We start from the raw sequence: 13640 nt of genomic DNA, 5'->3' as shown, positions 1-13640 counted from the left end.
TAAGATGAAGAATTGTTGACTTGCATAAAGCTGGAAAGGGTTACAAAAGTATCTCTAAAAGCCTTGATGTTCATCAGTCCACAGTCAGACAAGTTGTCTATAAATGGAGAAAGTTCAGCACTGTTGCTACTCTCCCTAGGAGTGGCCGCCCTGCAAATATGACTGCAAGAGCACAGCGCAGAATGTTCAATGAGGTTAAGAAGAATCCTAGAGTGTCAGCTAAAGACTAACAGAAATCTCTGGAACATGCTAACATCTCTGTTGACGAGTCTACGATACGTAAAACACTAAACAGGAATGGTGTTCATGGAAGGACACCACGGAAGAAGCCACTGTTGTCCAAAACACAACACTGCTGCATGTCTGAAGTTTGCAAAAGTGCACCTGGATGTTCCACAGCGCTTCTGGCAAAATATTCTGTGGACAGATTAAACTACAGTTGAGTTGTTTGGAAGGAACACACAACACTATGTGTGGAGAAAATTATTAATTAATCCTAGGCAGCCTGGTCAAATTGGAATATAAGCCACATCCGATCACATTCACATGTTCTCCTCACACAAACAAATGGACTTTAAATACATAGTTATGAATTTGTTTACCCTGACCAGATGGACAGGACGCATAGGCTGTATGCAGCTGCTGTTGTTAGTAGCCTACAGTTGATCAGACTGAGAAACTGTCTTGTTTTCATCCCATAAAGCATGTCAATATCACTAATGTTTAGGTGGAGCCTAGGCTGCTATAACATTTATGTTAAGAGTTTTTATTTTGTCTGTCGGGAGTTATGATGTGTTATCATTCCGTTTGCTAAATAAATATCGGAGCAAAGTGGAAAGTGCCCTCTGCGTCAACCTACCCCTGGGCACAGATGTCAATACATTGTCTATTCCATGTTGGTTCAATGTAATTTTGTTGAAATTACGTGGACACAATGTTGATTCAACCAGTGTGTGCCCAGTAGGCTTTTTTTAAATATAACTTTTAATGGATGGTGCGATGGAAGCTATGAAATCATTTTTAATTTATTTCTGCAGCAAGTGAAGCATCGTAACGTGCAATTACCTCTGCAAGCTCCTTGTAGTTTCCCTTGTTTCCCTCTCATTGTGCCAACTCTTACATAGCCAAACATGCAGTATTGTCGATAAGCTGCTTGAGAACATCCCTGTTTCACCTTACCTTCTCGTAGTTTGAATATGCAGACCTTCATCCATTACATGATCGATGTGGCTTTTTCCTAGAAGCTTGAATCTGATGTGGGCAATGAAAGGGGTTTTTCAACAAAAAATCCACTACATTGTAGTTGGCGTTCGCCATTCTTGCAGAGAAAACTGCACTCTGCTTGCTAGCTAGCTACGTGCTACTGAAGTTGGCAAGGCAAATTTAAATAAATGACACTAACACGACAGAAAAATAAAGTTCTAAAAACAAGAAAACAAGATATAATCTACCTCTTCCGTCACCTAGTGTGAACAAACTAATTTCAAATGAATAATATCCTAAAGACTATCTCAATCTCAATCTATCCAACAATGTCACCAACTAACAAAAATCGCACATGCTTGGTGCTATGTTCATTCTCTGATCCTTTGATTAGATGGACAACATGTTCATTCATACTGCAAAAGCTTTGATTGGTTGGAGGATGGAAGGGGTTGAGGAGCATGATCCTCCTAGGTTTTGTATTGAAGTCAATGTAGCCAGAGGAGGCTAGAAAATAGCTGTCCTGCGGCTACACTATGGAGCTACTGTTGAGACTACTGTAAACATTCATTGCACAAGTGTGTTTTAATCAGGTATTTGGTGACATTATTATATTTAGTATAGTTTTATCTGAAAGGACAATGTTTCTGAAATTCCTCCCCTTTCTTCCTCTGAGGAGCCTCCACTGGTTTGTGTGTCAGTGTGTGTGACTGTACATAGACTAGCTGGGTTGGGTCCTTCTCTGCCTGACACTGTTTAATAACAAAGTCACTAGCAGGGAAAAGTGTTTTACTTTCTCTCTTAGCTCTTTCTCTCTGTCTCTACCCTGGCACTGAAACAGAGTGCCCAGAGGGCTCCTTCGGCGCTGGCTGCAGACGCAGGTGCCAATGTGCCAATGAGGCTGACTGTGAGCATATGGGTGGAGCCTGCACCTGCCTGCCTGGTTGGACAGGCACCTACTGTGAAAAACGTAAGTGTGTGTTGGATAACCAATTAGAGTATGGTTGTGTATGTATGTGATGAATGCCCACATGGTATGTTTGGAATGTGACTGTGTTTGTGTGTGTGTGTGCGCGCATGCGTGCATGCATGTGTACATTTCGATACATTTACATGTGTACATTTCGATACATTTACATGTGTACATTTCGATACATTTACATGTGTACATTTCGATACATTTACATGTGTACATTTCGATGTGCCGTTTGTGTTTGTGCAGCGTGCCCTGAAGGATTCCATGGGCTGGAGTGTCAGCAGCAGTGTCAGTGTTCTAATGGGGGGAGATGTGACCACCTGACAGGGGCCTGCCACTGTCCAGACGGCTGGGTCGGATCACAATGCAACACCAGTGAGTCCTATTGGCCTATTCACCCATCCATCCATCCATAGAATTTCTGTAGCCGCTCAAAAAAAGAAAAGAGAAACCGGTAAACAGGTGGAAGTAGATTTAATGAAGCGACTACACCCCACTGTGTTATTTCTCTCTGTGTGTGGTGCATTAATACTCATGTTCCTCGTTTGTATGTGGCATTGCATATTACCCTGGATCAACATAGTCATTTTTCAGTTCTAACTGGTAACGGGGCAGGAGCAGGGCCCATTCCAAAGAAACGTGTGTGTGTTTCCTGCAGTAGTGCCTGTATTGTGTGGAGAGCTGAGCATTTCCAAAACTATGTCACTTTGTATCTGTGTACAGTTACAGTACAGTGCCTTCAGAAAGACTTTTCAATTTTTGTTACGTTACAGCTTTTCTCTCAAATTGATATAGTTTTTTCCCTTCCTCAATCTACACACAATACCCCATAATGACAAAGCAAAAACAGGTTTTTAGAAAATGTTGCTAGTTTATTAAAAATAAAACAACTGAAATATCACATTTACCGAAGTGTTCAGACCCTTCACTCAGTACTTTGTTGAAGCACCTTTGGTAGCGATTACACCCTGGAGTCTTCTTGGGTATGACACTAGAAGCTTGGCAAACCTGTATATGGGGAGTTTCTCCCATTCTTCTCTGCAGATCCTCTCAAGCTCTATCAGGTTGGATGGGGAGCGTTGCTGCACAGCCATTTTCAGGTCTCTCCAGAGATGTTCGATTGGCTTAAAGTCCGGATTCTGTCTGGGCCGCTCAAGGACATTCAGAGACTTGTCCTGAAGCCACTTCTGCATTGTCTTGTCTGTGTGCTTAGGGTCATTGTCCTGTTGGAAGGATAACCTTCACCCCAGTTTGAGGTCCTGAGTGTTCTGTAGCAGGTTTTCATAAAGGATCTCTCTGTAAATTGCTACGTTCATCTTTCTCTTGATCCTAACTAGTCTCCTAGTCCCTGCCGCTGAAAAACATCCGCACAGCATGATGCTGCCACCACCATGCTTCACAGTAGGGACGGTGCCAGGTTTCCTCCAGATGTGACACTTGGCATTTGGGCCAAAGAGTTTAATCTTGGTTTCATTAGACAAGATAATCTTGTTTCTCATGATCTGAGAGTCTTTAGGTGCCTTTTGGCAAACTCCAAACGGGCTGTCTTGTGCCTTTTACAGAGGAGTGGCTTCCGTCTGGCCACTCTACCACAAAGGCCTGGTTGGTAGAGTGCTGCAGAGATGGTTGTCCTTCTGGAAAGGTATCCCATCTCCACAGAGGAAATCTAGAGCTCTGTCAGTGGGTTCTTGGTCACCTCTCTGAACAAGGCCCTTCCCCTGATTGCTCAGTTTGGCGGTGGCCAGCTCTAGGAAGAGTTTTGGTGGTTCCAAACTTCTTCCATTTAAGAATGATGGTGTTCTAGGGGACCTTCAATGCTGCAGACATTTTTTGGTACCCTTTCCCAGATCTTTGCCTCGACACAATCCTGTCTCGAAGTTCTATGGACAATTCCTTTGATCTCATGCCTTGGTTTTTGCTCTGACATGCACTGTCAACTGTTGGACCTTATGTAGACAGGTGTATGCCTTTCCAAGTCATGTCCAATCAATTGAATTTACCACAGGAGGACTCCAATCAAGTTGTGGAAGGATGATCAATGGAAACAGGATACAACTGAGCTCAATTTCGAGTCTCATAGCAAAGGGTCTGAATACTTATGTAAATAATGTATTTATGTTTTTAATTTGTAATATCATTTCTAAAAACCTGTTTTCACATTGTCATTGTAGGGTATTGTGTGTATTGCTGAGGAAAATGTTATTTAATCCATTGTAGTGTAACAAAATGTGTAACAAGTCAAGGGGTCTGAGAACTTTCCGAAGGTACTGTATCTTATGTCTGTTTTTGTTCCCCCTAACATTCTGCGCCCTGCTCCTGTTGTAGCATGCCAGGCAGGGTGGTTTGGCAGTGGGTGTCAACACACCTGTGAGTGCTGTAATAATGCCAGCTGTGACCCTGTGAGCGGGCAGTGCCAGTGTATGCCAGGCTGGACCGGCGCCAGCTGTGAGAAAGGTACTGTCAGTGTGCATGTTTGTTAATGTGTGTGTGTGGGGGGGGGGGGGGGGGAGGGGGGGGAGAGCAGTGGACCATTAAATATGAAACAGGATAAAATATAGCAATGCTAATATATCTTCTCGTAGATGGAAAGCCTTTCCCAAATACCTTCTCAATGAAATGTTAACTAGCTACAATTTAACCTATGCCTACCTGTCAGAATAATATCATGATTATTTGCATCAATTTAGTGGGCATTCGTTTTGTGAACTCCATCACGTGTGCTACAGAACTGCTGCTAACCAGACAACAGTGCTAGGTGCATGCTCACTTGCGTTAAAGTGTAACTACACTCAAAAATATTTAAAACATTCTTAGATTTTCCCCACGCCTCAAAAGTGTTCTCCTGATGCAGTCTAAGCATTGTTGTGGACTTAGAACATCTATATTTTTTTACTTTTAGATTCAAACTAGAAGCACAGAGAGCATCATTTTGAATTCATGAATTTTAATCTACTGTTAATCTATGAATCTACTATTTGAAGTCATGTCCCCCAGTCCTTCACTTTTCCTAAATAAGTATATTAACACATGTACAGTGGAGACCAAAATGATTGGATCCTTTGATAAGGATTATATATATTTTATACTAATACAATTACTTGGAGAAAAAGACAAGTAATAAATATAAAAAACTCAAAAAGATACAGGTCCATATGATTGAATGCCCTGTTTTCAATACTCCAGCTCCCTCACCTTGCAAGGATAACTGAGCCGTCTTCCTATCAAGGCAAAACCCACCACTGGTGTGTGTGGCCAAAGAGCTGCCTTTTCATGTCATCTGACCATAGCGCCGCTTCCAATCCAAGTGCCAATGCTATTTAGCAAACTCCAGGCATTTACATTTGTTGGTTGACATGAAAATAGAGCTCTTTGGCCACACACACCCGTGGTGGGTTTTGCGTCAGAAGAAAGATGCATATGCAGAAAATAATTCCATACCTACTGTAAAATATGGTGGTGGATTTTTATGTTAAGGAGCTATTTTGCTTCCACTGGTCCTGGGGCCCTTGTTAAGGACAAAGGTCATTTTAGCCAAAAACATTATTGCCTTTGCCAGGAGGCTGAAACTTGGCTGCAAGTGAATCTGGCAGCAAGACAATAACCGCAAGAACAAATAAAATCCACCAAAAACTCAAATTATGGACCACAAAATCAACATTTTGCGATGGCAATCTTAGTCTCTGAACTTGAACTCCATTGAAAACCTGTGGTTTGAATTGAAGAGGAATTACCACCATTCCATGCACTCCCCACGTGAGCACTTGCAACACTCAAAGCACAGTAATGTATTTAAACTCAAAATATACCATTCTGATCTTTTGAAATGCATTTTCTTAGTTTAATAATGTTCCTTAAGACATGCCTAAACAAATGAATAATGGATGATCTTTGTCATGGTGTTTGATTTGAGGTGTGTTTGTGATTTTTCATTTGTGTATATATAGCCTACAGTTACATAAAACACATGTTCCGGAACATCTTTTTTAAACCTCCCGCTTTGGGCTGGATGTGTCAATGTGTAGTTCATGCATGCATAATTTATGAGCATTTTACCTCAATTAGCCATGAAATCCCTAGTTTGAAGCAACTGTTTTTCTGGAACCTATTCTGCACCATTTTACCTACATTTTCCCCCAGGTAGGCCAGCCTAGCAATTCGAGTTCAACCAATGAGTTTCAGCACCTCACAGTATGAGTGACAGCTACAGCAGAGAGAGAGAGAGGGAGAGAAATGACGTGGTGAACAGTGCACATATCTCACGGAGTACGCAATTTTCAGGGACCACTTTTGGCTCGGGCACTACTTTCTGAACTACTGGCTAAAAAGTGTACAAAAGTATACTAATAAAATGCTATTGTGTTGAAATACATTTTCTTTGATATTCTAATGTTACCTTCATCAACAACCAAAGCGTTATTATTGTGATGAAATGTATTTATTAGACTGCTAGAATGTTAACATCAAAAAGACGTTTCATTTGCTTAGAACCGAGGTATCGAGGACCCGCATTTTAAGTGTTAAAAAAAGTGTGACTTTGAGAGCGAAAACCTGAAAAAACTGGGAGACATCCGAAACCTGAACAACCCACCCCTCCTTTCCCTTTCGCGACCCTTTCTACCACTGATAAAATACATTATTGTGGAAACACTTATGTGTGCATGCATGCATTCATGCACACACTTCCGGGCATGTTTGTGAAAGAGAGTCCTGTGTGTGTGCACATGCATGTGTGCGTAGGTGACATAGAATGTATTATTTTGCCTCCAGTAACTCACGGATATAATTGGGAAGTACATTTGCAAAAGTGGACTATACTTAACTGCTATTCAATACTCCACATTTGTACACTTCATTCCCTTACCTCCCCTGCAACAAGCCCCATTAAGAAAGAGCATCCCTAATGCTAGGTAATGGTAGCATTTTTCCTCTTTCTAACCACTGCACTCAGAATCACTACCATTCTCCCTAACGTGTGCACTCATTCACTCCCCCTAAAGGAGTGAAAAGGAACAGACTTTTCATACAAAACAGATGATGCACTCTAATTCTCTACCCTACCCCTGAGGTGTGCACTCGACTTGTTCACTCCCCCTCATGGATTTAAATAAAACTGACTGATGTACGTATGAAAAATGGTGAAATCTGTCTCCTGCTTACAGCGATGTGTATCTCTCTTTCAGAATGTCTAGAAGGCTTCTATGGGTCAGACTGCCTGCATCACTGCCTGTGTCAGAATGGTGGTGTGTGTGATCGTTTCTCCGGGGGATGCTCGTGCCCCAGCGGGTGGACCGGGGCGGCCTGCGAACTGGGTAAGTGATGGATCAACCAACAGGACCAAATGGGAAAGAAGGGGGGTTAGGAGATTTGCAATGAACTTAGTCCCTGTAACAAAGGTTAATGCAGTAACGCCGGATAACGTAGTACATTTTTACTGTATAGTGTCATAAAACTGGTTAATGTAATAACTTGACAGAGAACTTGACAGAGAACTTAGCCCCGGTGTTTGACAACTTAATAGTATAACTTGACAGAGAACTTGACAGAGAACTTAGCCCCGGTGTTTGACAACTTAATGTAATAACTTGACTGAGAACTTGACAACTTAATGTAATAACTTGACTGAGAACTTGACAGAGAACTTAGCCCCGGTGTTTGACAACTTAATGTAATAACTTGACTGAGAACTTGACAGAGAACTTATCCCCGGTGTTTGACAACTTAATGTAATAACTTGACGGAGAACTTGACAGAGAACTTAGCCCCCGGTGTTTGACAACTTAATGTAATAACTTGACGGAGAACTTGACAGAACTTAGCCCCGGTGTTTGACAACTTAATGTAATAACTTGACGGAGAACTTGACAGAAGTTAGCCCCGGTGTTTGACAACTTAATGTAATAACTTGACGGAGAACTTGACAGAGAACTTAGCCCCGGTGTTTGACAACTTAATGTAATAAGTTATGGCGAGTAACAACATTTGTTATAAATTATACAATAACTTTAACAGATCATGTAATAATATACCATAATCACTGTCTTTATGATTCATTAAATTCATTTCAAGCATCATGGCTCTTCATGTCTTTGGGGCAGAAAAAATTCTGTTGGGCATATGATTTGGTGTGGAAGAGTCAAGAGAGTCTGGCAACACTGAATAGCTTCTGTTGAGATATTCCTTAGATGAAAAGTGGACAAAAATCGATACTGAATAACCTGGATTCAGGTTAAGGACTTTATTATCATTGCCTCAAGCGCATCAAATATGGGCTGGCGGCAGGGTAGCCTAATGGTTAGAGTGTTGGACTAGAAACCGAAAGGTTGCAAGTTCAAATCCCAAATCTGTCGTTCTGCCCCTGAACAGGCAGTTAACCCGCTGTTCCTAGGCCGTCATTGAAAATAAGAATTTGTTCTTAACTGACTTGCCTAGTTAAATAAAGGGAGAAAAAAAATTACAATAAAAAAAATTGCTGCATAACAAAAAACTATCTAGGCACAGAAGATGGATAATCTTGATAACAATGCCTTATTGTTCATAATTTTGTAATATGAGAGGACAATTTGATTATGAAAATTACATTTGCCCGTTTTGTAAATAACCTACAAAAATGAAAGGCAGCTTTGCAGATTTTTTATTTTTAACAAACTGCAAGGTGTAAAGGCTTTATATGCTGTACATAAAGTCTTCATACACACTAGATGCTTCACAAATCTTCACATTGAATAAAGGGTAAGGCTTTTTATCAGTAAGATGAATTTGTTGGTAAATCTTTTGGTATTAGGGAACTACTTCTCATAGACAGAGCAGTGGTAAGGCTTCTATCCAGGTTGTATCCGCTGGTGTACTTTTGAATGATATTGTCCAGCAAATCTAGCTCCTAAATCAGAGCAGTGGTAAGGCTTATCTCATGTGTGTATTTTCTTGTGAAATTTTACGTTTTTAGGATCAGAGAAACTCTTAACGGTGTCAGAGCAGTGGTAAGGCTTCTCTCCTCTGTGTATTTGCTTGGGATGTTTTAAGACGCTCAATTGAGACTTCCCACAATCAGATTACTTCCCACAATCAGAGCAGGAATAGGGCTTCTCTCCAGAGTGTGTTTTCATGCGTCTTTCAAGATGTGATGAGAACTCTTCTCACAATGTGGGCAGTGGGGAGACCTCTTAGGTTTGTGAATTTCCTGGTTTTGCTCTTTGGATGCAGAAGCTGGTTGAACTTTGTCAGAGGCATAAGGTCGTTCTCCTGTGGGAATTAAAACAAAAGGATAAGCTGGAACAAGTGGCTAAGAATCTACTTATTTCACTGATTAATTAATAAAATCATACGTGTAACATGAGATCATTCTACCTCTCAATTTGAAAAGAGAGAGACTAATTTGTGGAAAATGTTAACCTCCTCTTACAATGAAAAATCAAAAGTCCCAGTCTTCTCTTCATCATCTCCCCCTTTTAATGTTGACGTTCAAATCCAGTGTTGGACTGCATTCTTTCAGATTCACTGATGCCACCTCTGGATCCTGGACCTGAAGATGTCTCTCCTGTGTGAATGACATCAGAATAGCGAGTCAGTTGGTGCTATATACAAATGAATGCTTTTAAGTTAGCTGTACATGACAAAAGGGAGATCAATACCAATCATATGTTGTCATTTCTTACCATGTTCAGTTAGCTAAACAATAATTTCACAAGACTTGATACTGTCTGAGTAAACTCCGGACATCCATACACTGAATAATACAAACAGTAGCATTGACAATGTTGATGCCAAACCATGCAGGTCTCCATGCTGTGAAATAACATCTCACACAATTGGTCACCTTGACAATTAAACCTTTAGTCTGTCCTAAAACTATGCCATGGAGAATCCAGTAGATGATGGTGTTCTGGGTTACACAATGAGAGATGAAAACTTGAGAACACCAAACAACTTTAGATGAAACTTGCTCTTACCATGGTCCAATACCCCAATCTTTTCCTCATCCACTTCATCTTTAATGTTAATATTCAAACCCGTTGTTTGACTGCAAAGGTTGCTTACATGTCTACTGATGTAGCACTCTCATGATTGCCTCTTGAGCACAACGTCTTCTTTCATCACTCAAATTTGTCAAGACAGAGACGACATGTTGTTCAAAATGGGCACAATTCTTCTGCAATTCAGTTCTTTATGAAACGTCTAGTTCGTCAAACATGTTCTCCTGCAAGGCAGCTGAATCAATGACCTTGTCCTTCTGGCGTTTACTTTTGTGGCCTGAACGCTGCTCCTCTTCTTAAATTTTAATGATGACATTCAGCTCCAATGTTTTACTAGTCTTCCAGGTTCACTGATGCCGTCTCTGGAACCTGATGTAAACCTACACAAATGGCCCCGTTGTCACAATCAGGACACATTGACGCTATAGGTCTGGTCTATGACTCAGTTCTTTTTATCTGCTTGCTAGAGCTAGATATAAAAGTCTCTAGATAGAATAAGTCCTAAATAGAAGTCTGAGTTCAACCTCCTGGTCTCCCCTGTGTGTGCCACTCCCCCTCCCATTGAACTGTATGAGTACATTTCAAAGAATAGCTACAATAAGTGCTGTGGGTCTTACACACACAAAAGGAAAGGTTGTGGAACTTGTGGTAGATGTGAGGCACTGCAGGTCAGTTCACAATGCTTACAACCTTAGCATTTATATCAAAACATTTATTTATATAATAAACTGGTTAATTGATTTACCACTGGTTTCAGTGCCACTTAAAAATGTAATGGCCTGATTGTTGCCAGATAGGTCTGTTTCCTGCCTAATTTATTGACTTTTTACATAATTGGTCTTGCAAAATGGTGTTGGGGGTGTGTTAATTTGATTGGGAGGGTAAGAGTCAAGAGAATCTGGCTACACTGAATAGCTTCTGTTGACACTTTAAATTAAGAGGACCAAAACCAGGGGGACTTTCCCACTGACTAAACTTGTTGCCCACGTTGCCTTCCACAGTTCACCAAATGTTAAACTTTTCTCTTTTAAACACTATATCCTTACATTAGCCTTAAATATGATGTGGTCGAAGCCACAATCATTCTTCATATGTGTAGCATAATGTAAGCACCATAGAACAAACAAAATAATGCCCACTATTCAAACTATACAGAAGCTTCTCAACTAATATTGCACATAATATTGCACTCTTAAGTAATACAACCACCCAATTGTTCTCACAATAGAGAAAGGCAACTTAGAATTTTTTTCTAAACAAAGCTACAACTGAAAGTCTTCATATGCATTAGATGCTTCACAAATTATCACACTGAGAGTTGAGGTAAGGAGTTTTGCAAGTATGTTTTTTTGGTGAATTGTTAAGCTTTTATGAGAGAAGATCTTCCCTCAGTTAGAGCAGTGGCAAGACTTCTATCCAGTGTGCATCCGCAGGTGTACTTTTAACGGATCTTGTCTAGCAAATCTATGACCACAATCACAGCAAAGGTAAGGCTTTGTGTTTTTGTTTGTAAAGTTTTTAGGCTCAGAGAAACTCTTTCCACAGTCAAAACAGTGGTAAGGCTTTTCTCCAGTGTGTTTACGCTGGTGTACTTTTAATTTATATTTTCTAGTAAATTCAGCACCACAATCAGAGCATTGTTAAGGCTCTTCTCTTGTGTGTATTCGCTTGTGGGTTTTAACACTTTTAAATTTAGTGAAATTTGTGCCACAATCAGAGCAGTGGTAAGGCTTCTCTCCAATCTGCATCTGCTGGTGTACTGTTAACTTGTATAATATATATATAGTCTAGCAAATCTAGCTCCACAATCAGGGGATTGATGAGGCTTTTATCATGTGTATATTCACATGTTGTTTTTTAAGCTATACATTGTAGTGAAACTCTACCCACAGTCAGAGCAGTGGTAAGGCTTCTCTCCTGTGTGCACTGATGGTTAATCTGATAACTTGATGGCTTTAGGAAACTCTTCTCACAATGTGGGAAGTGGTGAGACCTCTTCCTGCAGTTGCTCTTTGGATGGAGAATTCTCTGACTTGGTCAGAGGAGTTAGGTTGCTGTCCTGTGTGTATGACAACAACAAAGAGCAGCTGAAACATGTGCCTACGAATCAGAATCACTGACTAATGAATAAAATGTTTCACCCATCACAAATGTAGCGTGAGAAACATTTACTTTGTTATTTGATAAGGAGATGATAATGTATTGAACTTGTCTCTCCTACATGGTCTTACCATGAGAAACAAAATCGCCAGTCTTCTCTTTCACATCCTCTTCATCTTTAATGATAACATTTTGACTGGGGTCTTCTAGCTTCACTTATGTCATCTCCGGATCCTGGACTTAAAGAAGTCTCTTCTGTGTGAATGACATCAGAATAGCAAGTCAGTTTGTGGTATAGATATCAGATCTTAATTCAGAACAGGAAAAATAAGACCAGTTCAGAACAGGAAAAATAATTCTGCAGCAACAGGAAATGTGAATAGTTATGTGGATAATAAGTAAAGGACATGTTTGTAAGGGTTGATACATTATTCGTTAGGCAAATCACATCTGAAAGTGGAAATGACAAACTTTAGAAGCCTTTTTAAACCTTGAATACAGTACAAGAAGAATTCTCACACAACAGTGTGATCAAATTAAAATCCAATACCTGTAAGAAGTAGGATCAAATTATTTTCACTTACCAAATCACTTACCATAACATGGATTATTAGTTACACACTCATTTCATAAAACATAAAATATTGTCTGAGTAAACTCCAGAGAGCCATACACTGACTGAAACAATATGGCATTGAGAATGTTGATACCAAACCACTCAAGTCTCCATGCCATGAAATAGCCTCTCTCACAGTGGGTATTCTCTCATGAACACCTTGACAATAAAACCTTGAGTCTGTCCTAAAACTAAGCCATGGAGAATCCAGTAGATAAAACCTGCTCTTACGATGGTCCAATCGTTTCATCTTCCTCTTCATTTTTAATGTTGACATTGACTGTATAGATTGCTTTCGCTGTATTGCTTACACGTGTATTGATGTAGCTTGCGCATCCTCGTAATTTCCTCTTGTGCACAACGTCTTCTTTCATCTCTCAAAGTTTTCAACATAGGCTATATTTCAACTAACTTAATTAATGCAATGGTAAATCTTAGCGCTGGCGGTAGGGCTATAGGTCCAGGGGTGTGTCAGATATATTGGAAATTATTGGCAGAGTAGCAGGCGGTGACTCGAAAGAGGTGGGTTTTGATAAATAAAACATTTGGAGGCTTGACCGTTCGCTGGCCAATCAGAACGTGCTCCATGGCTAGAAATGTGGTTGTTTCTAGTGTTGTATTTATCTTTTTGTATGTATTGCGTTTGCATTGTCATAAACTGCCATTTGAATGTTAGTCCATTATATCCTTGTTTGTTAAATAGCCTACAGAAACAAAATAACTAAATGTGGGCCTATCCCATTTTTGCTAAATACATTGAACATGCTTGCAGTCC

At 40.2% G+C, this 13640-nt stretch overlaps 1 protein-coding gene across 1 annotated transcript in view; it reads left to right on the top strand.

The window, feature by feature from the left end:
- LOC110491041 (uncharacterized) overlaps positions 1–13640 on the top strand; it is a 110159-nt gene that overhangs the window by 67129 nt on the left and 29390 nt on the right. Inside the window, exons 19-22 of the mRNA XM_090202577.1 lie at positions 2045–2173; positions 2426–2554; positions 4505–4633; positions 7360–7488. Coding sequence (XP_090058703.1) covers positions 2045–2173; positions 2426–2554; positions 4505–4633; positions 7360–7488 — 516 coding nt within the window. The remainder of the gene's footprint in view (positions 1–2044; positions 2174–2425; positions 2555–4504; positions 4634–7359; positions 7489–13640) is intronic.

Source organism: Oncorhynchus mykiss, chromosome 16, assembly GCF_057628025.1.
Source record: "Oncorhynchus mykiss isolate SJ-2025 chromosome 16, ASM5762802v1, whole genome shotgun sequence".
Taxonomy (NCBI): Eukaryota; Metazoa; Chordata; class Actinopteri; order Salmoniformes; family Salmonidae; genus Oncorhynchus; species Oncorhynchus mykiss.
This window is presented reverse-complemented; position numbering and strand designations above follow the sequence as displayed.